The sequence below is a fragment of the Poecilia mexicana genome, unplaced genomic scaffold (assembly GCF_051168715.1).
Source record: "Poecilia mexicana isolate PSO_F unplaced genomic scaffold, ASM5116871v1 scaffold_17, whole genome shotgun sequence".
NCBI lineage: Eukaryota > Metazoa > Chordata > Actinopteri > Cyprinodontiformes > Poeciliidae > Poecilia > Poecilia mexicana.
This window is the reverse complement of record NW_028263386.1, coordinates 9,617,454-9,644,368: the sequence shown is the minus strand read 5'-3', so window position 1 is coordinate 9,644,368 and position 26,915 is coordinate 9,617,454. Positions and strand designations below refer to the sequence as shown.

The 26,915-nt window shown below is 35.8% G+C and overlaps 1 protein-coding gene across 3 annotated transcripts in view; it reads right to left on the bottom strand.

The window, feature by feature from the left end:
- The window catches only part of LOC106914790 (unconventional myosin-IXb-like), a 38,383-nt gene extending 11,692 nt beyond the window's left edge, over nucleotides 1–26,691 (bottom strand). Inside the window, exons 1-24 of one of the 3 annotated variants that reach the window (XM_088014676.1) lie at nucleotides 26,106–26,689; nucleotides 25,945–25,990; nucleotides 22,112–22,931; nucleotides 13,835–13,929; nucleotides 13,409–13,471; nucleotides 13,137–13,236; nucleotides 11,350–11,450; nucleotides 9,837–9,960; nucleotides 8,688–8,777; nucleotides 8,454–8,570; nucleotides 8,196–8,330; nucleotides 7,926–8,047; nucleotides 6,822–6,963; nucleotides 5,617–5,806; nucleotides 5,417–5,492; nucleotides 5,247–5,333; nucleotides 5,120–5,159; nucleotides 4,269–4,391; nucleotides 4,069–4,149; nucleotides 3,861–3,971; nucleotides 3,254–3,376; nucleotides 2,907–3,056; nucleotides 2,218–2,345; nucleotides 822–1,118 (exon numbers count right to left, since the gene is read on the bottom strand). In XM_088014676.1, coding sequence (XP_087870802.1) covers nucleotides 822–1,118; nucleotides 2,218–2,345; nucleotides 2,907–3,056; nucleotides 3,254–3,376; nucleotides 3,861–3,971; nucleotides 4,069–4,149; nucleotides 4,269–4,391; nucleotides 5,120–5,159; nucleotides 5,247–5,333; nucleotides 5,417–5,492; nucleotides 5,617–5,806; nucleotides 6,822–6,963; nucleotides 7,926–8,047; nucleotides 8,196–8,330; nucleotides 8,454–8,570; nucleotides 8,688–8,777; nucleotides 9,837–9,960; nucleotides 11,350–11,450; nucleotides 13,137–13,236; nucleotides 13,409–13,471; nucleotides 13,835–13,929; nucleotides 22,112–22,885 — 3,269 coding nt within the window. In that variant the 5' untranslated portion in view covers nucleotides 22,886–22,931; nucleotides 25,945–25,990; nucleotides 26,106–26,689. Of the gene's footprint in view, nucleotides 1–821; nucleotides 1,119–2,217; nucleotides 2,346–2,906; nucleotides 3,057–3,253; nucleotides 3,377–3,860; nucleotides 3,972–4,068; nucleotides 4,150–4,268; nucleotides 4,392–5,119; nucleotides 5,160–5,246; nucleotides 5,334–5,416; nucleotides 5,493–5,616; nucleotides 5,807–6,821; nucleotides 6,964–7,925; nucleotides 8,048–8,195; nucleotides 8,331–8,453; nucleotides 8,571–8,687; nucleotides 8,778–9,836; nucleotides 9,961–11,349; nucleotides 11,451–13,136; nucleotides 13,237–13,408; nucleotides 13,472–13,834; nucleotides 13,930–22,111; nucleotides 22,932–25,944 lie in introns of all 3 variants that reach the window. The other 2 variants (XM_014981830.2, XM_014981831.2) reach the window with 2 other exon arrangements.
- Between the last annotated feature and the right edge of the window lie 224 nt (nucleotides 26,692–26,915).

Here is a 26,915-nt window from a genome sequence, read left to right as displayed (position 1 = left end):
ACCACACTTTTTACTTTTACTTGAGTAATATTATTATGAAGTACTGCTGTTCAACTTGAGTCAAATTTTAGGATATTCTGTCCATTGTGAATAACTTTACTGAATATATTTTAACCAAAAATGCATCAGATAAGGACACAAGTCTATATGTTAATGGAGACTTCTTGGTTTTACACAGGCTTTGTTGTTCTAATGTTTTCTATCTGCTGAGCCTGTTGGAGGCCAAGTGAATAAAATACAATATAATGTTACTGGATGTACTCTACTCACTACAAGTACTAGTTTCATAAGTTTTATTTTGTAATTATTTTGTTTGCACTAAGTGTTTTAATTTTAGCCTTAAAGATATCAAAATTTGTGCATAATTTTATATTTTTAGCTTATCTGATGACACTGAATCTAATTTTATGATCAATTATTCTGTACTTGAGTAACCTTTATACCAAATACGTTTTTACTCTCACTTGAATAACTTCTTGAAAGGTTACTTTTTAATTTTACCTGAGTAAATGTATGTTAATGTAGTGCTACTCTTACTTGAGTAAATTTTTTGTGTACTCTTCTCTCCTCTGAGCAAAACGATGCATTATTCCACATCTTTGATCCCAAAACACACACACACTACTCAATCCTGGAATGCATCTAAAGTGATACATACCTCAAAGATACATACAAAATCTACATTTTTGTTTAGTTGTGAACGTTGATGTATTTGTAAAAATGGAAGCATAAATGCCAAGATAGGAAATGGCATCTCTACCGTAGCAGACAAAGTATGTAGAGAAGGGTTGCATGTTTATGGCAAACACAATAAAACTTACATGTCATCTCTCCTATCTCTCCTTCGATGTACTTCAGGACTTGATGTGTCTGTCAGATCATCTTCACTGGATATCTCCCTCATTCTGTCGTTGCCCTTGTATTGCTTGCACATTGAAGGGTTACTGCTGCCAGCTTTAAGGTCCAGGGGGACGGAGAAGGGTCTGTTCAGCTGGGGAACAGATGCTTTGCCGTCGCCTATCTGCTTGCTCTCGTTCTCCTTTGCGGCCTGGTTGTTGGCTGGCTCTGGCGATTGGATCTCCAAGTTTTGCTGCCTCTTCAATGCATGTTTCATTGGACTGTTGGCAAGAACCATCAAATCAGACCCATGTGACAGAAGTTTGACTCAAGCTTTGCATCAGTTAACAAGTAGAGTCTAGTTTTTAGTGCAAATATTTTAGTATACATTAAATAAGATGAAACTAAAGCTCATATTTCTTGTTAAAAAATGACCTGTAAATTAGTTTTATCTTATTTCAAGTGTACTAAAATATTGGCACTAGAAACTAGATAAAAATACTTGGTAAGATTTTGTGTTTTTGAAGTGAAGATAAGCTAACCAAGGTTAGTGAGATCAACTCACTCACTCATTCTCTGGTTACCTAGCAACTCACTCACTTATTCTTTGGTTACCTAGCAACAACCTGTGGAGTGACTTGTGCAGTAGCAGTTTACGGTTTTGCCACTGTGCCTCAAAATGCTTAAAAAAAACAAAAAAAAAACGACTTGAAGTGAAAACTGAATAAAACAAACAAAAAAAATCCCACTTCAGATATTTAAAACAAAAGAAATTATAATTATGGATATTGCCTGAAATTAACTGCCAATATTTTGAAATCTTTCTCACCAATACCTGCCTACTGGGACATTTTAGAGCACTTTATGCTTTCTGCTGCTGACAAACTCTAGGGAGATACAGATTAAACTTTGTTAGCATCTTCTAATTCCACCAAAACTATGAAAATCTACTTGAATAACCATATTATTATTAATATTATTATTATTATTATTATTGTGCTTGACTGGCCAGCAAATTACCCTGACCTATAAATCTCAGACAGAATCAAGGGAGTATTGTCAAAAGAAAAATGATAGACACCAGACCTAACAATGCAGAGCAGGCTGATTTCATCCATGCTTTGCTGCACTGGTGCAGTAATTCATGGAAAAACAGCCATAACAGATACTGAATACACTTTTCAATAGTGTATTCTGCATCTGCATTAAAATCTTATTCATTTATAAACAAAGCAGAAAATTATCTTGGTTAGTGTTCTGATTTTAAGAGAAAATGTTTGCATCAACAGTAAACCAAAATCATTTAAATTACCAGAAATTATCCTTCCAAAAATATGACTGATTGTAAAGACTAAATATACAGGCTCCTAGTCAAAGTACCTGGCTCCAGGCAGAGAACTGGAACGATTTTCATGGTCCTCGAGGTCTAGTGATTGGGAAATACGCCACGCCATCTGGATTACTGTTGCAGCTCGGTTTTGCTTCTCAAAAAACTCCCGCCAGCTCCTCTAAAACAACAACAAATACAGTTTCATGTTTACTTTGTGGTCAAACTCTCCATTTGTTCTTTGATATCATCTTAGCTTAGTTTATACGTACTTATATATGCATATAAATTTAGAATTGAGGTAGGTTTGTACATTTTTTATTATGATGGTAGAGTTCCTTGCAGAAGTATTCACCCACTGCACTTTTTTTCACATTAGAACCACAAATGTTGCTGTATTTTATTGGGATTTCATGTCACAGATTAATATGGAGTAGAGTTTAAGTATGAAGGAAACAGATACAGAGCAACATTTATTTTCTACAATAGCATCTTTTGAAATAACATATCCATGGTCCACAGTGTTAGTTTTCAGCTGTCGTTTTATATCCCAATTCTTTCCACATCGTTACCCCTAACCCGTCTGCTGTGAGTTTTTGGTTACAAAGGTTCAATTAATATGAATAATTTTGCAAGGAACTGTAAGTTGCTTAATTTTGTTCTTGCTTTTAAATGGTTCATATATGGCTTATAACATAATAGGTGTTGTTGTTTTGTCATTTCTGTAAGAAAACAGCTGTACCTGGATGATCATGGTGGCATCCTTCTTTTGCAGAAAGTGCAGCCTTATGAGACAGGCGCGGAACCAGCGCTGCAGGGTGACGATCCGTTGCATCACTTCTTTGTTCAGAGTGCTCTGGAGTAGCTGACGCTCCTTTTCTTTCAGAAAGACCTGAGCAGATTGAAGGCAGGAACAAGTCATGTGGAGCTGGGTCATGTTTTGGCTAAAGCTAACCCTTTGCTTTTGCGTTATTTCCAACTGATTTTTATGTGTTTCTGCACCTGAAGATACATTTTCATGTAAAAACAAAAATATTATTTCAAGACTTGATCTTGATAAGAAAATGGAAAGAAAGGAGTGTTATATACTTTAGTTTTTCCTATTTGGTAGGTGCTCTTTTCCAATCCCATCTTCTCAAACAGTTCAGTTATCTCCTGTGGGGATCCAGTCGTTCCTTTTGGAAGCAAAATCCTGAACTTCTCAACAAATTCCTGTTAACAGGGAAAAATTATAGGAGAGTTCAGAAAATCATCCACCTCCATATTTAATGGTCCCTTTTGTTAATGTGTAAAAAGTCTTGGAAGTGGCTGCCCTGTTGTTAAAATAGTAAATAATTCCTTTATAGTGATTTTTTTTACCATGTTATAAGTGAACTAGTACTTTTTGTCAATATTAAAGAATTATTGACTTAAAACAAGCTCCAGTATCTTGCTTAAAAAGTTACTTGTAAGTTAGTTTTATCTTATTTTAAGAGTACCAAGACAAAATAGATCACAAATATTTGGTAAGATATGAGGCTTTTAAAGTGCACACAAAATAAATGTAGTCAAATTAAAATATTGATTATTTTCTAAACCGTTCTGTGTTACTGCATTACATGCATTTATTCTAAGGATTTTTACACATTTTTACCAAACAGGCCAATAAATATAGAGGGTGCTGTACATAAATTGTTGTTTTAAATGAATCACCTACCTTAAATGTGTATTTAGCTTTGTAACTTGACTTCTGCATGTGAATCATTTGCAGTATGCCAGTGTACTTGATTTGATTTAGCACCACTTCATCATCAAAGTGCAGCTGTTTCTATAAAATCAAGACAAGATGCTCAGTCATCATCTGTCCTGATAACAAAAAAGAAAAAATCTGCAGTACGCGGTTGAAAATTAACATATGTTGTCACCTTTTCAGCATTAGAGCGAAGACAGAAAATGAAGAAAGGCTCTGCTTTCTCTATCGTCTCAATCAGTTTTCCCAATGAGGTCTGTGAGATAAATACATGCAGAGAGCAAACATGGCTTTAGGTCTCAAACTATAGGAATGAGTAAAAACATCCAGCAAGGTTTTGGCTATCATCATATTTAGTAATACTACTAAAAAAACCTGAAACTGAGCGCCAACTGTGGGTGGATCTGCTCGCCGGATAGGGTGGAAGACAGATTTGCTCGTTCTGTCGTGCTTCATCAGACCAACGATGTGATGGAGTGAACTCAAATTCATGAGGTTCTGGTTGACGAAAGACAAAATAAGATAATGAGGATAAACACAAGAGGAGCTCTGGATGTTTACAAGTGAAGTAAGGTGCAGACGTTGATCTTATTCACACTTTTAAACCACAGTCCAATGATGTAAATATATTTTATTGCGATTTTATCTAACAGAACAACACCAAGCAGCATAACTGTGAAGTGGGATGAAATTGAAACTGGGTTTTCTTTTTTTAATTTTGCAAAAATATATAAATAAAAAATATCTTCTATTTGCATTTATCTCCACTGATTTCAGCTTTCAGCTGAATGACAGTTGGAAGTTTTTGGGTACATTTTGAAAGTATGTACCTAATATAAATAGCTCAAATTCACTTAGACTGAATGGAGATTGGCTAACAACAATTCTGTTTCCATCCCGCAGAAAGGGATTCCACAGCATTATTCTGTCATGACGTGCCGTTTTAGTATTGCACAAAACAGATTAGGCTAACAAGGTCTTTTATAATAGGACAGATTATTATAATTCATCACTTCTTATTTCTGCATTATGAATTTCTGCAGCTCCTTCAAAAAAAGGCTCTTTTAAGTGACTGATAAGTGTCACTTTATGTGTTTGTCAACTTAAACATCCAAAGATATAGCATGAAGTTAGTGGCTAAATATTAAAAATGTGTTTAATTGGTTTGAATTATTTTGCAAAGCACTACAGAATAAAGATTTCATATTAGTTTGGCTACTTTTTACCTTTGGAATGATCTGCTTTTGTCGACTACCTCTATTTTTCCTGCAGAAAAAATATGGAAATATTAGGTTAAAACATTCAGACAAACATTTTCTGAGTTGTGAAGCTAACAACATATTGTCTATTCACTTTTTCTCTTCATAATTGACAAAGATGTCCTCAAACATATTGAGTGATTGTTCATCAGAGCGATCAAAGGAGAAATCCAGAGTATTGCTGGTGTGGGAAGAAACAAGAGAAAAGTAATTACTTTAGGTCAAAGTATATCCACCCTAATTATTATAAGTAGTAATAATTACCCAGTCAGTCTGTCCAGATAACTGCTGCGCCTTTTTAAGGCTGAGAGTGGCGTGCGTGGGGTTTGTTTTGCAGTAGCTAAGATGAAAATTGAACAATCATTTAAATTATTTTACACAAAATGCAAGTAATGCAAGCATATACTAATTGAGTCACTTGGAAAATTCAGTACAGCCCTACAAACGATAAAAAGACTCCTTACTCCTTTCAGTCCGCTGCTTTAGGAGTTTTTTTAAGACTGAGACGATGCGAATGGTCGCTCGGAGGATGCTCCATCTGAACAAAGCTTCAGGGTTGGATGCAACCAAGTGATGCAGGAAGGAGCGCTTGCTGCTTCGCAGAAGAGACACGACTTCAGGACGCATGAACTCCGTGTTTTTCTTTTTGAAATCCTAAAAACACCACCATCAAAATGTACAGTTAAAATCTGAAGTTTACATGCACTGTGTGCAGCAGTCTCAAAGGAAAACTGAACTTTTATTGTTTTAGATTTGTTAGGGTTACCAAAATTATTAACATTCTCGAATATTGGAAGATTTTTTATGTTAACTTTCTCTTGACTTTTAGTAAAAAGAATTACAGTGAACTTCTCTGTATTCACGGCTCAGTTTTTGCGGTTTTTAACTCCAAATTAATTGTGAAAAATCCAACTATTCGCTGATTTTGTTTTTTTACAGAGCATAAAATATATTTTTAAAAATGTAGCTTATAAAACTGATTTAGCTTAGCCCAATCCTGCTGGCTGAAGTTTGCAAAGCAGCCAATCCGGAAGCTCCATTTATTTTCCTTAGAGCTGATTGGCTGAAACCTGGTTACACTGCTCTTGGCACTTGGTGGTTACCATAGTAACCAGTAACTGACAGCTCCTTCCCCTTTTTCTGTTGCTATAACTGATATGTATTAGGATCAGCTCTGTGTTTTATTTACAAGTACTGTATTTAACATAAATTTTAGACAAATTTAATAATATACAGTGTTTCAAGAGTAATTTTGCTATATTTTGTATATGACTTTGACTGTTGTCATTATTAATGTTATCCGTTTAATTTGCTAACTGCTGCTAACTGCTATTAACTGCTACCAAAATGCACATTGGGAGCTACTGCTTTGTAGTTTGTTTAGGGTTATTTATTATATTTTATTTAATGTATAGGGGCAGAAGCTGCTGGACTGATGTTAATCACCAACTTGATTGTTTTATTTTTGTCAGAATAAATACCATGAACCTGAATGTGTCTGTCGTAAAGTCAACTTGAAACGAACACAGAAGGGTTACATGTGTTGTTTAACAACCAGTGGCTTTATCTGGAATTTTCTGGATCTTTTACTACACCAACTTCCTGTTGCTGAATGACAAGATTTTATCTTAACTGGAATGTAAAAATGTTTGCATTGGGGGAGTTTTACCTTTATGTGATATTTAACTTTCCCAGCGTAGTGTTCAATGGTAAAAGTGTCCTGCTTGAAGGGAGAGAACCCAAAGCGAGGGTTGCTCTGATGGTGCTGTTTAAACTTCTCCAGCAGGGTTTCATCAGGGGTCAGACGGAACCTGAGAGACGGAAATGAAAGAAAAATAGTCACCATTACCTATACGATATCTGAGAAAGCGAGTAAGGCCAAAGAAATGAATAAAACCGCAACAGAAAACATCAGTCAAACAGATTTCTGAGTCATGCTTGAAATTAAAGTTAAACCCAGACCTGAATATTTAAAAAACTGGATTACCAAGTCTTGCTGTGACCTGCTGTTGCTAAGACTTTAAGCTTCCTAAGCCTCTGAATTTTGTTTCGATAAGTACCCTGCGGCCATATTTAAGAGTATAAAATGTGACTCAACAGTTTTAAACTGAACTGGTTAAAAGTGGTCCTTTACTGCATTTTAGATTTCAACTTAATTTTGCTCAACCAACAAGTTTTAATGAAGTATAAAATGAGATATCCAAGAAGAAAAAAATTTAAAAGGCTACTTTTAGATGCTCTTATATAAATGTATATCTTTGCTAAATGATTAATGGAAAAACTTTATTACAGTCAAACATTTTTCATAACTTTTAACAAGCATTTTGCATGTTTCAAGTCTTAGGACTCCTAAACATTAACATGACTTCCAGTCAAAAGAACAATGTTGGTAAAACTAAATTATTAATTTCAACCTAAATTTTCCAGGGGTATGTATAACTTTGGGATGAACTGGGTCTCTATTCGCAACGTTTCACATGCAAATCGAAAACCCAAGAATCATTGTTGTATTTCTATGAAGCCTAGTGCGATAATAATCTGAAAGGAAAAAAAATCTCTGTATTTTACACATTTAAACACAAAAACAACACAATGTTTTGCATTGCTTCACATGCAAAGCAGCTGCTTTTGTGTTCCAGCTGACTTTCAAAACTAGCAGAGGTTGATGTTTATGAGCAAATCCCTTCACATTTCAACATTTTATTCCATAAAGCATATTTCTCCCCATCTCCAAATTGTTAAATAGTGGTTTCTAATGTAAAATTTCACCTACTTGCTCTCCTTGTTCAACAAGTGGAGGAGTCCTACTGATGTGTTACTGATCAGCTGGATGCAGTCACTGTTGTCAATAAAGTTGATGTTTTCCCAGGTTATGCCTTCTGACACATAGACCTCCTAAAAGTTAATAAAATATCAGACAAATAATCACAAACCTCCCACAAAATTAATGTAAATCAACTTTTTAAAAAAGTAAGTGCAGAAGCAGGAGAAACGTGTTATATAGTGTTGATATAAAAATAATAATAGGAAAACAAAGACCAACCTGCTCAAGCTTAAAGATGTTCTGGTTGATGTAAAACTGCTGCTTCTCATTGGCGTAGTTGATGCACAGCTGCTCAAAACTGTTTCTCTGGAGGTTCTCAAACCCAAACATGTCCAGGACACCAATGGACAAACACTAAAAACACAACAGAAGCTCTTAAAATAACAGAATATGAGATTGTTTTGATAATCTTCATATCATCTACAAACATTTACTGAAAGATCGGAGAGCTATAGATCAAGATTTAACTTGACTCACAGAGACGGACTCCTCCAGGTCCCGTCTGTTGAGCATTGCGTGGTTAATGTGAAGGATGATCCAGTCAAACAGAGCGCTGTATAAACTCTTCGCCATGGAGTCACGAGCTGACACGGCCTAGAAATGAAACAAGGAAAATTAAACGTATGGCAACACCATAAAACCGAAATGATAAATGGACATAGCAGTTTAACTCCAGGTAATAAAGGATCTTCCTAAATTCAAAGTAATTACCTCTTGTCGTGTGTAGTATGAAACCACAGTGGAGGCCGCAGTCACTACCTTCTTCTTGGTTAAAGTCGTCACCAGCTGCTCCTTTTTCACCTGTAGATGAAATGAAACAGAGATAACACAGATTACCTTATCTTATTTCTAAATGTCTGAATTTATAAAAATTAAACAGTTTTGCTTCATCAGTGCAATGTTAACCTGCTGCCACCCTGTTTCAGACAATGTAGGTCCAAACTTCACAAATTTTTACCACTATATATTTTGCGGTACCGTTGTGATAATGATAAAAAAAGATGAATATAAACTATTAATTACTTCTTTTGACACAAAATTCATACACAAACGCAAATACTGAAACATTCCCAATGAATGAAATTCTTTAGAATACCACTTACTAAAAGAAGTGTGATTTATATCATTGAACTGCACAATTTTTCAGATTCACTGATATTTACTGATGCTCTCATGGACCAAATGGTGGTAAAAATAGAAAAAAAATAGCATTTCCAATAATAATGTCAGTTCTTTGTCGTTAATTGAAATGTATCGAGACGACAATAAATGAAAATTCTTCTAAGAAATTATTCCCGATGAATGATAAATACCCAACCTGAGTCCAAACATGAAGAACCGATGAGCGTTTAAGTGAAAAATCATTTTCTGTCACTTTATCAACTATAGTCATCATTCTGAAGTGTTTCTCTCCAGCATGTTAACTACTTGGATGGATGGGAAAAATGTTAACTACTGGGATGGAGGGGAAAATGCCTAGTGGTCAAATAATTATGAACAAACTTGATAAAAAAAAAAATAGGTCAAGCTCCCTTTCTGTGTCTGCTACCCCAAGAATTTGGCATGCTGAGGTGAGTGAATCTTCATCGGCGTAAACAGAGCTCTTGCACAGTGCACAATGAGGTTAAGTAAATCTATTTTTGGGTCGTTGCTGCTACATTAGACCCAGCAGAGGAGGCATATTTTTGAGTTTATATTGCATCCTTGAGTTTTGATGCAAATCTACACACCCAAAAAAATATTCTAAAATAAGTGGCAGCCCAGCTTAGCTTGTGAACTAATTAAATTGAGTTTGCAGCAGATTAAGATTTATCGTATGTATCCATAATAAACTCCTGAGTATAGCGTGATCAGTATTACCATAAGCAGGTGTGACAATGAAGATAAAACCTCTGCAGGTCCGGCCTCCAGGACTTCAGTATCCTTTGACTGACTGAACGTCACATTTCCCAAGAGCAGGATGGCGGAGACCACAGATAAAATGCTGCAAAGCGAAAACAGAAAAACAAGATTTTAAGTCATTTTAGAGTGGAAATAACACAAACATGTTGAATGACTGTCAGCTGTGTGTCGGTTGTCCTTATCAAGGTGTAATGTTTTTAAGATTTTTTATGAGTTAACAGAAAGTTCTAGAGTGACTCAAGTTTTTCCCCAGCAGTTTATCTCGAATGTAGCCCTGAAAGTCGTCCTTTCTGCGTCATTCTGAGCTCATCAGTTCATCGTTTACGATCTAAAACTTCTTCTCTTCATCCTAATTATGAAAACAGATGAATTCATCACAGCAGATTTTTTTTAATATCCTGAGTGTGACAGTCTTTTGAAAGCCAGACTCTGTATAAATGTTTGTAAAACTTGACCTAATTTCATGATCAATTAATTAATTTATCAAATGATAATACAAATCTGACACTGACTTTTCAGCTCCCCCTCACTGACAATAAGACAAATGTTTCACTTCACTTTATTCAGTTTAAGTTAATTTGTTTGAGACCTCATTTAGGACCAACTAACTATTGAAGAACTATTTAGTTCATAAAACATCAGTTTATTTAAGTACAAATCTCCAAACTTACTGCAGGACTCATCTTTTCAGTCCAGTAGGAACTATGATGGCCTCTAGTGGTGTAAAAACTCAGAGCAATCTGTAGCCATTCTTATTTATTTATTTTTTGTATTATTATTGTTTTTTATCTTTCTCTTTTCATGAACTTATTTTATTATCTGTTTTTTTAAGTGCTAAATAAATAGATTTGACATTGATATTATCTGAGCTTAACCAGATAATAAGGATTCAACAAATAAATGTTAAATGCATTATTCAAACCTAATATATGAACAACATCTATTAGGGAACACATAACCACTGCTGATTAATAAAAAAAATTATATTTAATCTTCCACCTCCATGTTGCAGTGTGTGAATATTCACCAGGAAATCGAACCTGAACACGTAACAAACTATGCAGCTGATGCACGTTGTGTCCTGAGGCATTCTGGGGCGCTGGCTGGAATATGTGCTCTGCCGCTCGACAAGCTCAGACATGCAGCCGACACCAGTATAGAAAGCAGAAACTACTCAATAGAGCTCAGTTTCAATTACACTTCGCTTGGCAAACAGGTGTATACTTTAAATGAGACGTGATAAAATTATAAAACAGCATGAGTTTGAGTGTTACTGCAAAAATCAATGCATTTTTCTAGTTGTTTTCTTAAAAAACACCAAAGCAAAACATTTCTGTTTTCAAAGACGACTTTAAAAACTAAATTTGAAGCATTCCATCTCATCTTGATAGGTTTCTTTGTCAGAACTGTGGGAAGCTCTGCTAAAGCTTGTGGCATTTCAGATATGTAATGTGATTATAACCATATGTACCGTTTTTTAGTGGCGGTCAAAAAGCCAACCATCTCCATAGCTTGTTGAAGTCTTTTGTATTCCTGTTTTGGATCGTCCTCCTCGTTTAAATGAAATTCCCCCTGCAGAAAAAGTGCAAAAAGAAAAAAAAAAAATCAGAAACATTGCGTGCATGCATAGTTCAGTACATATAAAAGTAAAATGAAATAAGGTGAAGTTGTTTATTTTTGTTTATTTCTATTTATTAATTATCGACATAACTGGGGAACAACATACACTTGAATAGAGAAATCTGGAGGAAAATATTTAGCTAAATGAACTTTTTCTTCCCAAAAGGTTTCAGTTGAAGATAAAATAATCTTAGTAATTTTTAAAAATTTTTCAAAAAAAAAAAGAGGAAGAAGATTCAATCAGCAACTTTATTATCCCTACAAACAAGGCAACATTTTATACCCGTCATGTTAAGATGTATTGTCAGTAAATAAAGTTTTATGAATAGTTATCAGTCATAAGAATATAAAACACTAAATAAACTAAACTGAATATACTTGACACAATCCAGTATCAAGTATTTAGATATTAATGCCACACTTTTCAGATTTTTATTTACAAACAAAAATTAAAACAATTTAAACTCATGTATGAAATGCTTCCATTTAGTTTTGATTTATCGCATACACCAATAAAGTGCATAGATTTTGGTGGATGTGAAATTCCTCAACAAAAATAAATAATTTTGCAATTCACCTTATGAAAGAGGAACACTTGTTTTGGACTTTCAGAAATGTGTTAAGCCAGTGGTTCCCACACTTTTTCTCCTGGGCCCCCCCAGTGGTTTCCAAACTATTTCTGGGCACCCCTATGGCTTACTGTCTGGTTGAATGATGTGTGTGAGCAAAGAGGGGGATGTGGGGTGGATTCTTAGAGACTTCCTGTTATACTCAGCCTCGGCTCCAGACGAACAAGGGGGGCGATCAACTTTTCTGGGGGCAAAATGAATCGTAGCTGAACATAGACAACACCACCAGTAGCCTACAAGCTACTTGTTAACAAGCTTAAGGTTCTGTATTGATATTAGCTAGTCATCTTTTAGCTAACATTACCTGCATCCAACAGCTTTACTGAACAGTCTGTTAGTTTGGGGGGAAAACTGTGAAAAGTTTTTTGCGTTTTGCTGGTTTGCTGCCATGATCCTAACACACCTGTGTAGCTCTGCACAGCAGCAGCAGGTCTCCTTCGCTGCCGCACAGGTGTAAACCCAGCACGAGCATCATAGCGCTCATGTTGTGTTTAAAGGCGGCTTGGAAAAACAGGTTACGACATGTTAACAACAGATTAAACAGTTTTAACTGCTGATAAAAGTGACAGAGGACACATGGGAAGTGTGGAAGCCCCTACTGTATCAAATTGACAGAGGAATAACAGAGAGTTGGCCTTTCTAAGGTAAAAACTCAGCGCATACAGCGTTCATGTTTTGTTTTGTTTTTTCATCCAGATGGCTTCCCGCGCCCCCTCTGCAATGGTACGGCGCCCCCCCTAGGGGGCGTGCCCCACAGTTTGGGAACCTCTGTGTTAAGCTAAATCCTTCATCTACGACTGAAGAGGAAATATGAGTAGACTGAGCTTAATTATGTTTCGATTTTACGAAATTTTAGTGTTAATTTGCAGCCTTTCAGTCATTAGGAGAAATTTATTGACCAAGTGGGCTGGTCTAATGACAGACAGAGCAGAGGCTTCATCATTGTGTCTTATTTCAGCTCGTCACTTCCTCTTTCTCTGCAGCAGGAAAGCGTGTGGATCAAAGGTACCTGGTTGAGATAAACATAATCCTGCGGCTTCAGTAGATGAAATTCTTCCTGCTCGTCTTTAGACGTGCCCATCAGCAAACAGTAGAAAACATGGAAGTTCCTGAGGATCAGACGCCGCAAAAATTTTTTTTACTTTCATCATTTACATTAGCAGTAAACGTAGTGGCTTCATTTAGATATCAATGTTATGCAGATATGACAAGAAATTTATCACATATATGATATTTGGATCATAATCTGAGCTGATTATTTGCAGATTTAATATTTTTTACCTTTCATTTTTAGCTCTAGACACCAGGCGGTTCTTTTCCAGCAGAAACTTCTCAATAAATGCTCTGTAAATTAAGCACAAAAAGAGAAATAAAGTGATCCACTGAGAAATGATGTAAAATCCGCCATTTTCGCTACAAAAACTGGTCTAGTTTCTAGTGCAAATATCTTAGTACACTTGAAGTAAGACAAAACTCATTTTTCAGAAAGATAAAAGTGATTGTTTTTGCTAATGATTTCCCATGTTACAAGTTAAATAATCTGCCAGTTGAACTAGTATTTTTCATCAATATTGAGGAATTATTGACAAACTCATATCTTGCTGAGAAGTTTCCTTTACTAAGATATTTGCACTAGAAGCTGGACCAAAATAGTCAGCAGGATTTTGTATTTTTGCAGTGTTTATAAAGAAGCACATGATGTTTTACCCTCTGATGACGCCACTTTCCAGGTAGATGAGCTGGATGAATTTCCCAAAGCGGCTGCAGTTGTTATTTTCTGCTGTCTGTGCATTGCCAAATGCCTGCAGAAACACATGAAAGACAGCTTAAAATAAACAGAACGTAGCTTAAGAACCTTTCATGTACATAAACAGGGTAAATGTTTGCTGCATGTGAGTTAAAATTGGTTAAATTTTGCATATGTATGTATGGAAGTGCTTCATTTTCAACCTTATAAAAACAAATATAGTCTGAATCTGAATAATTCAGTTTTGAGAACATTTTCTGGAAATGAAGGTGCAGTACATGAATTTTAAACTCTATTATTTCTAGTCGCATTTACAACTATGAACAGTCGCCTGGTCTTTACCAGGTTATAATTTGATTAAGGTCCAACTTCTAGAGGACAGACTGTTCACATTGTGATTATTAAACAGAAAACCAAATCAAAATGGATTGGTTGTATACAAAACTAACCACACCCTCTGTTTTAATAGCTTAACAGGTGGAAAATTATTGGGTCCTGTAAAGCGGTGCTTAGTTAAACCTGTTAATTGTTTCCCTTAATTAGCACCACCTGCTATCAGGCTGCTGCAGAAGCTCGAGATTGAGGTTTGCTGGAGCAGGAAAACATTTCAAACATGCAGAATAAATCATAAATCAACTATGTTTGTAAAGCACATTTCAGCAACAAGGCAGTTCAAAGTGCTTTACATCATAAAACACAAACAAAATCAACAATTGAAACATTATTTTCCAAGTGCCGTCATCATCACACATCAGAATGTTGGTTAATGTTTCATTAATTATGGTACAAAAGCAACTTTAGACGTGCAGATCTAAAGGAACTCAGTGTTTCGGCTGTTTTACAGTTTTCTGAACTGCAGCGTATGACAGTTTTACATCAGTCAGTTCTTTACAAAGATGCAAAAGTTTTCAGTGGATTTATTTTTGCACAGTCCTATGGAGGGTTGTCTGGACTTTAACTGAGCCATGAATCTAAATTGATTATTTTTCTTTTGTAGGTTTGCTGCTGTCATTCAGATATGCTCACATTTGACTCTAGAAAACTTCTTTACTGACTCAATAGCTGCACTACAAACCCAAATCATTTTTAAAAGCCAGTGTGAAGCTTTTAGGATGAGCTTATTTCATTACCAACTGCTGGAAAGATTAAAAACGGTCTTAAATGCTTTTCAGTTGTAAAAAATATTTTCCAGTGTTGAACGATTGACTTCTGTTTGTAAAACTCTTCTTCTGATAAAACTCGACTTTCACAGAGGTGATGACACTTGTTGATGATGAGAAGGTTATATTTGACTAGCAGCATCACTTTTAGAGTAAGTAAAGCTGTACTTTGTTTTTGAATCTATTTTTAAAAAATGATGACACGAATCTGTGGTGTGTTTTTGTACACTTGTGGCAAATCTAAAAAAAAAAAAAAACCCTTGGTAAAAACACATTCATTTGATCATTTCCTGTTGAGTAAAACTGATAAAACAGCAAACTTTGTTTTTCTCTCACTTCAAAACTCAAATCTTTTCTATGATATACTTGTTTTTCCCCTCATAAATGGTTCTGTCCAGTTTTTTACTCCACACAAAATCAGAGCTTTATTTTCTAACAATCTTAATCTGATGTCCAATCCTTTTGTTTAATTAAAAAACATTAGCAACCTAAATAAATGCTAGATAATTTTCTACAAGTCTAAACAACAGGCAGAAGCAAAATCTAAAAACAACTGATGAAATGATAAAGGAAACTCAAGGCATTGAAGAATATTTTATTTCCTTTTTCATATTTAGTCTCATTACAACAACGACTTTATCATCATTTACGCATCACTTTCAATCTCAATTAAACAACTTTCAGCTTTCTGCTTGGGTTCTTATCTGACAAAATGTGACAAAGGTCAATGGGTATGAATACTTTTGTAAGGCAAAACTGACCCCATAAACACAAAACTAAACAAAATAATTAAATAAAGCAAGTATCAGCTGCTGTCACACTTTTTTTCTCTTTCTTTCTAAGATTTGATCTTCAAACACAAACCCAAACTGTGTTTGCATCAGACTGCTGACCTTCATTCCAGCGCTTCACAGTTTCTGTTCCAACAAGCCGGAGAAACGTGTCTGCAGACACCCAGCCAGCAGCGATGATCACAGCGTTAAATCAATGTTCCCACCCACAGCACAGATGTAAATACAGCCGAGGGGATTCGTCTCATGCATTTATGATGTAATTTAACTAAATATTATTCAAATAAATGTGAAAGTTTGGGACACAGTAGAAAGACGTGCAGAGAAGGGGGTAAACTCAAGGTCTGGGGGCCAAATCCGGCCCACAGTAGCTTTTTATGTGGCCGTCAGTTCTTCCAGTTGTTGAAAATTCATGCAAAAATCAACAGATTCCCACATTTTTTCTCGCTAATGCTTAATTTATTGGAAAGTTTCAGCAAAAATGTTCAAACCTACTGAGTTTAAGTGATGCCATCTTCCACCTGCAGGTGGCAGTATTTCTTACTTCTTCTATACTCTGGTGCCTCAAACTTTGTCAAATTATACTTTATAGTCATGTGAAGAGTAACAAAAAGTCACATTTAGCGTCATACCTTGCAAATATTTTTGAATCAGCTTCACAAAATCAGTGATTTTGATTTCAAAGAATCAGAAACAACAAAATCCTGGAGAATGATCAATGTGACAAGATGTTCAGTATTATTTAATTTTAAGAAGTACTTATTGAATTCAGAGGCAGCTATTTATTAATATTTTAATGGTTTGCTAATAGGTTTTATCAATATATTCTGGTGCAACTGGCCCTTAAAAGCAGAATGGTTGAGAAAAAACAGTAAAACCTTGAATTGAGAAAAGGCTGTGTGATTTTAGGAAAAAATGTGACAATGGCAGAGATAGTTGTGATGACAATTTGACTTGCAATTACACAAATATTTGACGAAACATTGTTTCTGCTTTTAATTCAACATAACTACAGTGGTAGTAATCTGCCAGGTACTGGAAAAAAATGTAATTCATAATTTCAATTAATTTTAATTAAAAAGTTGCATCTGGACACATCTCCTGCGTTTGCAGAAAGATCCAGCCTGGTTTCCTCTCGCATATTAATGCCCTTAAAAACACATTTTCTGCTGCACTAAACAACAGATATCACTAATTGCATTAATAGCACAGGGACCCTAAATGGATGGTGATCTAGATGTTTTCCAACAAAAACTGCAGCAGCAGCAGAAGAAGACCCACTGAAGTATTTACTGTTCTGCTGAACCGAAAACCATTTTAAAATCTGACTCTGCTGTCTGTGAAATATGATTATTCTGTTTCCAAAACGAGATTAATTAGTAAGGTGCAGGAGGAAATTCCATTATTAATAATCTACAATCTCACGTTGGTTGATTTAAGGACTGTTTGACAAAAGCAAGAGCTGGACAGTCTTTAAAAAAAGTACGAAGAGAGAAGGGAGTTGATTTATTCTTGATTATATGGGTTCGCCAGCGGACCTGGCTAAGCCAGTTCAGACATGTTTCTGTTTCTCTTCTCGCTTCGGTGTTCCCTCAAAGACAACGCCCTGCAAATTCCCCCTGTGCAGCTTCACAAACGCAAAACTAAAGCATAAATTCACCCAGTTAACACATACAAACACCCGCTTTGTTTAGTCCAGGTAGAAAATCGACTTAATTATCGATTTATAACGTTTTCAATGGGGAAAGAAGGTGGGAAGGAGTGGCAGGTATCCATCAACAGGAAGAAACAAAAGAGTGATGGCAAGATAACTTGGAAACAACAACAAGAAAGTATGAAGTTTAGGTTTCAGACAAATGGGAACTGGTTCTGCAGACTGACTCACACATGCAAAGGAAATCCCAAGATGTTAAAAAAGGAGCAAGAATGCAGAAGCATAGCACTGTTTTAACATTTTTTTTTATGAAAAACAATCATCCCAGGGATTACTTTTCACTCATGAAACATCGTAAAAGCTAAATTAATCTCTCTAAGCTTTAAGGAGAAGCACTGCGAACAAGTGAAACAAATCTTAAACGCTGGGTTTTTACAAGTCGAATCGTGCAGAACTTGTTTTTGGAGAGAGAATCCATGTTTTGTCCCCGTGTAAAGATAGCTGGGCCCTTTGGGAAGGAGGAAGTGTGCAATCTGCAACCATATCAGCCTTTTCTGTGGCATCTGCTCAGATGGAAAGATAAAGCACAAAAATCTGAGGGGGCGAATTTCTGGTATTTCCACACCTACTACTGGAACAAATAAGTGAAGAGTCAAAGCAGCAACATGAATGAAACTGTTACTACAGCAACTCCGCTAGTTTGTTCCCCAATACCGCAGTTTAAATGAAGTGAAACCAACTGGTGCCTCACTTTCAACATGTGGATCCATTCTCAGGCCACAAGCGTCACTAAAAAATTAGATTTTCCTTCAATTAAACCAAAATAAAGTCACATTTCGTCATGCATGCCATTTAAGAATGCAAGTATTTGCCTTTGAATCCGTTTGGCGCCATTTCTGAATCAGTCGTCAGAGCAAATAGGTGACCGAAACAGAAACTTTGGAGGCAAAGTGTGTGAAAAATTTGATCCAGTTACTCATTGACAAAGACAAAGTAGCACAACTTAGATTTATCCGCCATTGAATCGATACAAATAACAGGATAACCTGAAGGGACATTTTGGAGAGTCGATACCAAACGACATTTGGGGCCAGGAGCTGGAAATGTTTTCACAGAAAACTCAAGTAACCACAAATCTGTAGATGTTAAATTATCCAGAAAACGCTCTTTCAGAGGAATGTTTCTGCTTGTTGGCCTACTTTCTTTTTAAGTTGATGGTTTATGTTTGCAGTGTCTAGAAAAAAACATTCACAACCTTTGAACCTTTTCACATCTCGTCAAGTTACAACCACAACCTTCAGTGTATTTTACTGGGATTCAGTGAAAGTCTACCATGCATATTTACAACATGGAGCTGAAAGTGATATAAAAGTTTTACACATAAAAATCTTAAAAATCTGACATGCATATTTCTTCCTCTAAATAAAATCAAGTGCAACCCAGCTTTTAGGAATCATCAAACCAGTAAATGAAGTCAAAGTGTGTCCATCTCAGCATAATCCAGCTTTTCTGTGAAGCGGTTTAATGGATAATGTCACTGAACAAAAAGCATCATGATGACCAGGAAACCCAGCAGATGTGAGTCCAGAGTACGGGTTTTAAAACAACATCATAAGTTTTTAAAATCTGAAACCACTGCTTAATCTGTATGATTGACACAACTGTAAACCTAATAAAATGTTGCTTTCCACTTAAACTGACAGACTGGGAAAAGAAAGCGTCACTGTTCAGTTTGTCTGCTCTTCAAATATGGAACAAACATCCAGAAAACTGAAAAACAGCTGAAACACTGAGCTCCTTCACATCAAGAGTAACAAGCCACCTGGGTAGAGTTGCTTTTGAACCATAATAAATCAAATTTTGATCAACATATTTAATGTTAATGATTTTAGCGATGTAACTGGACAAAATTTAATGTCTGTTATTGGTTTTCACAACTGTTTTTTTTTTTTTTTAGTTTTCTCGGTGTAAAGAGCTACACAAATACACTTGATAAACTGGTTGAGAATCTGGGGTGAGACTTTAAATTGATGCTTGCAGAAGATCTTTATCCAAATGGTCAAAAACATGAACTGTTTGGTAAATAATGTCTCTATTTTTATGCATGTAAGGCACTTTGAATTGACTTGTTGCTGAATAAACTTCTTTTAATCGTTGTATTAAATATTTAGACATCCAAAGGTTTTAGACAGGAAACCAAATATTTGCACCACTAAAGCAAGCAAGCCAAAGATGGTTCTAAAATCATTGACACAAGATAATTATATCCATAAAACCTTAAAACAAAATGTATTTTCTTTTCAGTTCACAGTCATATGAAAACTAATAAAACACATTGAAGTCTCTAACATGTCAGAATGTAAACAAAGTTTAGGGGATGCTAGCAGTCTCATAAATGCAGAAAATGTCCTCTTATGTTTAATTAGTCTAAAGAATACCAAAAATAACCCAGTTTGCCACATAGATGAGAATTTGAACATCAAGAAGATTCCCAAACATGGAACTTTTGGATTATATAACAGAGATTAACATAAATAATGTTGCTTTTGTGAGCTGTTTTTTTGAACTTTTGTCTACTTTAGACTGTTTTTCATGAGCAACACTTCCTCTTTTGTCCTCAACTTTGTCCATATCCTCATTTTCTAAGCAGACTGTCATAATCTGGGACAAAGATGGACAAAAACCTAAATATTACTGGAGGTAAAGTACAGACTTTAGAGGTGGTTTAAGAGTTTTTCACAGAATGTTTAAAATAAACAGATTTGCCTCATTTATTTACCAACTTGTTGCATTTCTCATGAATCTATTCATAATAGGCAATTCACTAATGATTTCATTAAACAGGGAAGGGCCACATTATATATTTGCAAGTTTCTGTTTCAAGACTCAAATAGCAAGTTTTTCAAAAAGAGACTAGTACAGACATATCTTAACTGACGGTACAAGGCAGACAAAAAAGAAAAAGAGCCACAAAGTGATCTGCTGATAAGCGAACTCATACTATAGTGAGTCACACTCTGCAGGCTTTACTGATATGAGTCCAAAAAGAAAACTTAACTTCTTTATTTCTCGCTGTCACTTGCAGCAGAAGCAGATTTTCTGATTTAGGTTGTGCTTAGTTCTGTGGGAATGAAAGCTACAAATGCCTGTAACATTTCAACAAGTTCCTCTCCCTGCAAGAGCTGTGATAAAATCTTAACAGAGCTGCAACCAGAGAATGTTTCCCGTGAAAGTCAACAGCTCGTTTGTTTTTCCGGATTATGCGTATTAACAAAGACAGGAACAAATGTTCAGCTGATCTGATTCACGCGTCATTAAGCCAGATTAAAATACTTGAAGCAGTTTACAAAATAAGAACAGATCTGGTTACTTGTATGCAAACTTTAGCACAAGGTGTCACTAATGGATTTAAGCTGGTTTTCTGAAAACAGAAATGATAAAACTTTCTCCGAGTTTCCGTCTGAATCAGAACCAAACCCAGAAACTCAACCACAAACAACCAAATACACAAAATAACAGCAACTTTTTACGACAAAACTTATCAGAAACATTATTAGCTAACAAACTAAAGGCCAGTTTATTGCTAGTCTTCTGTTTTTAGTCAATTAAAGCTAATTCTGATGATATTGCTTATTCTTATGCTCGTCTAATCACACAATTTATTTTAGCGCTAAATGGTAAAATTAAAACAGGTTTCATCAACACAAATATAAGACTCTTTAAGACCGTTATGAATTAAATTTAAGACTTGTATCGCAACAGAAACGTACTAAAGAAAATTGTTCATGATGGACATAAAAGCCAGTTAGCTTTGCTATTGCTAGCTAGCTCCTGATTGATCAAATTGTTTATTATTCTGTGCTTCAAACTAATATCACATGAATATTTCTGATTCCTACAGATTTTACATCCAGGTGGGGCTGGGCAAAATGGCTTGAAGTTGAAATATCAGATTGTTTTTCATACCAGATCAGATTTCCAATTTTTCTCACTTACTTTTGTAAAAAAATAAATTACAATTTGACAGAAAATATTTTCAAAAAGTGGCTTTTATTTAGATCATCCCTGTATGACAAAGCATTACTATTCTGCTAATATTATGACTGTGTTATATATAATATTAGCAGAATAAAGATGCAATTTTAGCATTTATTAGCAGGAAATGAGAAATGGTCAAAATAAGGAAAAAGATGCAGTGCTTTCAGACCTCAAATAATGCAAAGAAAACAATTTCATATTCATTCAGAAACAACAATACTGATGTTTTAACTTGGAAATCAACATTTGGTGGAATAACCAGGAGGTTTTCAATGTGGTTCAGTGCAGTGGGCTCTTTTTTCCAGAGCTGCTTGACTTTATTTTCGTAAAAAAAAAGTAAAATTCAAAGATACTTTCTTGATCCCACAAGGAATGTTCTTTTAGCGTATTAAAAAATAGATTTTGTTGTAGAGTTGACCTCAAAATCCAAATAAATAGAAGCTGTAGAAAACGCTTGTAAGATGGCTGACATCACTCAAAATGAAAAAAATTTTTTTTTTCAAAAGTTAAACCGACAACAACCAAAAATTGAATTAAATGATAAAATTGTTTTATCGCCCAGCCTGTGAAAAGGTTTGTATGTCGGTGTCCTACCTCTAGAACCGGGCCGGCCCCCAGAATGGCTCGCTCCAGTCCGCCGGAGAACTTCCCCTGGTTGAGTGTGGTCAGGCAGTGGATGAGGTAGCTGCTGCTCTCAGTCTTCCCCGATCCGCTCTCTCCAGAGATCAGAATGCACTGGTTCGCCTGCCGGCTCAGCATGGTTCTGAACGCCACGTCGGCGATGGCGAATATGTGCGGGCTCAGTTTGCCCAGCGGCTGGTTCTCGTACAGCTTCACGTACTTTGGGTTGTAATAAAGAGGTAAAAACTTGTTGGGATTGACGGCGACCAGGATGTTGCTGATGTAGGTGTAGATTTTGTGCTTGTGGAAGCGCTGGCGTAAGACCTGCAGCACCGCCTCCTGGGTCACAGACGGGAGGCTGCAGAGGTCGTCAGACTCCTCCTTAGACGTTGCGACTTGCTTCGCTCCGTTGTTACTCTGCTGCAGGACGAAGTAGTAGCCCTGACTGGGAGGGTGCCACTTCTGTGTCTCCGGCGGCCAACACAGGACTCGCTCCAAAGGGCGGTCGCCATCGTCCAACGGCGTCTCCTTGCTGCCGCTCTGCTTCACCTCCAGGAGGCTGTAGCTCTGGCTGGAGTCCAGGCCCAGCGTGACCACAACGTTGTGGATCACAGTCTTCGCCGTGTCCTTGATACTGACCTGCAGGGGACAGTAGGTTTCTGTCTCCAGAGGCAGCCTGGGGTAGATCTGCACCACACGGGCATCTTCGTCGTGCTCAGGGGTCCCAGCTCCATCTGTAGTGCTCATCCTGACCCAGAGACGAGCTTCTGCATAACTCACAGCCCACCAGGCGCTGCAGAAATCACACACAGGGGCAATAAAACAACATTTTTAGGTAAAATAAATTGATAAAAATATGAGAGTACCTGGGAAAACATTTGGATAGAGTCAAAAATATCTTAACCTCTGGAAAAGAAAACAAGACATATAACTAAATCTGATCATGCCAGATCAGATTAAGTGAGTTTTTTCTTGTTTTCTTTTCAGAGAACGATATTACAAATGACAGAAAATGTTTTCAAAAGGAGTTTTTTTATTTCAGTTATCCCTACAGTGAGTTGTACGACAGAGTTGGTTCTGGTTAAGAAAAACTTTAGCTTAATTAGGAGAAAATAGTCATAATAGCAGAATAAAGACACAATTCTAGCAGAAAAATTTTATAAATTAATAAAAATATGGAAGAATGAGAGAAAACATTTGGATGAAGTAAAAAAAACCTTTAAATAAACTCATCTTTGATTGCTATTGCATTAATTTTACATAATGAACATGACGTATAATTAGAAATGAGCGTTTTAGCTAAAAAATAAAATTGTTTCATACCAGATACATTTTTTAAATAGTTTTCTTTTCAGAAAACAAAATTTCAAATGACAGAAAATATTTTCAGTTTATTGCAATCATCCCTGCTATGAGATGTATGAGAATTTTAGTTTAATTATGAGAAAATAGTCATAATATTAGCAGTATAATGATGCAATTTTACCAGACAAATGTCTTAAAATAATACAAAAAATAGTTTTAATAAGAAAAAATGTGGATAATTAATTTTTTGTTAGAGTTATAATAAAATTGCTACTTAATTTCCTAATATTACTTAATTCAGCTAAGATTAAGGCTTTATTCTTGTAACAAAACAAGTAAAATGTAGCCTGACTGTTATATTTTATTGCAGAGTTGACCTGAACTCAAAGTCTAAACAACCAGAAGCTGTAAAAAAAGATCCTGCCAAGCGACATGCCGACACTGGGCGTGTTGCTGACATCACGGAAACCCAAGAAGTCCAGTGATGAAAAGAGAAAAGGCAACTTTCAAAAACCAAAAGTTTGATTAATCGATAAAATCTATTTACTGCCCAGCCTTAGTCTGCAACTCTGGAAGAGAAATGTAAAAAGTCTTTAAGTAAATAATCTTTGATCGCAATTGAATGGCTTTGCGTAGAAAACGTGACTTGCAATAAATTAATGTTTTAAACCAAATCACAGGTGGGAACATCCATGCAGTGGCAGTTCTGGGACGGATGGCAGCTTTTACACCATCCTGTTCGCCAAGATTTAATTTAATCACATTTCCTGGTTGCATAATAACACAGAGACGCTGCTGGTAGAGGGAGAGGACATGGTGTGAATTATCTGGAGCTCATTTCCATGTGAATCCAGTAGGACGACTCCTTCCTCATTCAACCCAACCAGGATATTTCATACTTCACAAGAACTAGACTGTGGTCCATTTCACTGCTGAATTTTTATCTAACAGTGGAAGGATATCATGAAAGGAAACACATTTCTGCTCAGATGATGCGAAAGCTCTCAAAGCGAGGCTGCAAGAACATAGTGATCTCATTACAGCATAATAAACTAATATATGTGTTCGATTTTAGCTGATTTTTTCACATTTTCTTTCCAGAAAATGAAATTACAAAAGACATAAAATGATTTCAAAAAGTTGCTTTTATTTCAGTGAGTTGTATGCAACAGTATCTGGGTTTAGCTATGGGAATTTCAGTTTAATCAAGAGAATATAGTCATAATATTAGTAGAATAAAGACTAATTTTACAAGAAAAATGTCTTAAAATGACAAAAAAAAAGAGAAAAAATTGGGGTAATTAAATTTTTGTTAGAGTTCTCATAAAATGTCTACTTCATTTCCTAAAATTACCTTGTTGGTGTAGTTTGTGTTGTTTTTACGCTTCACTTAATAATGAATATAAGCTCAAATGCGCGGCCACAGTCTGACAAAATCAAAAACGCTTCACAATCGCTGCTCTAGGCAATCCAGAGTTCTTGATCTTTGGTTTCTAATCTCTTCACTTTCCTTCATCCCTGAGGTTTTCTTTAGGCTCTACATGAGGACTAACTTTTTGTATTTGTTTTTTTTTTTTTTTGCTTGATGAACCATTTCTGCTACTTTATTAACGTAATACTGAAGACCTGCTTTGAGTTTGCATTTTTAATGTCTGTGAATTTCCACGTTTCCATAACAATTTGGAAACGTTAGAATGAAAGTGGCCCACAGCATCACACATCTTCCACTATACTTAAAGAGGCTAATCTATATATTTATATTTTGGTTTTTTTAATGCCTGACCCACCGTTGATGTTGGTTAGAAGCCACGTTTTCAGGTTTTTATTTATTTTTAATTGTATGCGACTTAGGAAGACCAACAGGCCCACAGAATCACAGAGCCTCCACCATGCCTAACTGTTTGTTTTGAACAAACAGTGTCTGTTGCTGAAAACCTCAATCCAACCAAAACACCTAATCCCAGATTAATTATCTTATCCACATGTGAAATTTTGCAGAAGTAGGGGAGACAACGTTTTCTCATGACTCCAAAACAACCAGCAGGCATACGTCATATCTGAACGCCAAGCAAACAGAAAATGACAGGTTACAACTAGTAAGGAGTTCCTAGAAACTTTACTCAACTTTAATTGGTAAAGTACAAACAGTGACGTTTATTTTATTGAGATAATTAGGGGTGCCAGTAATTCTTCCATTGCTATTTAAAGAAAAATACATTTATTACATTATTTCATCTGGTTCTTTTTCCCCACTCGGTAAATATGTTCAAATAAAAGTTAGGATAGATTTTTTTCAGGAAGACTAAGAATCAGCAATGAAAGTCGAGTTTATAAGCCTTTATTCATTTTGTTTACTTTTTCTATACTTTCAGTATCTGCACGCTTTTCTGGGAGACCATTAATCCTCCTATAATCAACATAATCCCGAAAACAGACATCTGTCCGTGGCAAACACCTAACAGTAACAGGTGTCAACGAGGCGCTAAATGTCAAAGTCTTACCTTTAAGGAAAGTGTCTCATTCCATCTTTGAAGGCTGGAAAACACACTGGCAGGGGGAAAAAACAGACGTTGACTAACTCCTGTCACACAACTTCAGGGGAAAAACATCACTTGAAATGAAAGAAAATAGAATAAAAGAAAAAACAGGCTGAAATACGAACTGAAAAGCGAATAAAGAGTTCCCAAAGATCAGAAAAAGGAGGTTTTAGTCTATATTTATGGTTGTAATTCCTTCTGCAAATGTCCTTGTCCTTGTGAAAAATGCAGGATTGCCGTCTTCTCGTCGTCTTTGGCGGAAAGTTATCGTTACTTCCTACATTTCTCCACACGCACACGCACAAACACGCGCGCACACATTCGCTGACGAGGTGGGAATTAATGGATAATTTCCCCTTCAGTGAACCTGGAAACACTGCAACCCTAAAAAATGAGGGGGGGAAAAGAAAATAAAAGCAATAAGGCCGCCACCGTCACCGTAAAAATAATTAAATAGAAGCTCAGAAGCGAAATAAAAAATGCCCTTGGTACAGGTTGGTACAGGTGAGTGGTGGGCTTAGCGCGCCTCCGTCTGGCCACCCTGAGGTATTACAACAACGTCAAAGCTCAGGAACTCAAACTTCATTTTAAAGCCTACGAAGACTGAACAAATAAATAAAAATAAATACATAAAAATTAATAAATTAATTAATACATAGAAATAACGCCTACAAAGACTGAACAAATAAATAAATAGAAAGAAAAAAAACATAAAAATAAATATATAAATAAATAACATATACAAAGACTTATTCAAATAAACAAATAAATAAATAAATAAATAAATAAATAAATAAATAAATGTTTTTGATAGAGCTGAAGGTGATGATGATGTGACTGAGTTCGCCTTGCGGAGTCAAAGTTACACTAAACTAAACAAAAAGCTGGATTGGTTAAAAAGTGAATGATTGGTTAACATTTATTAGTTTTTATGT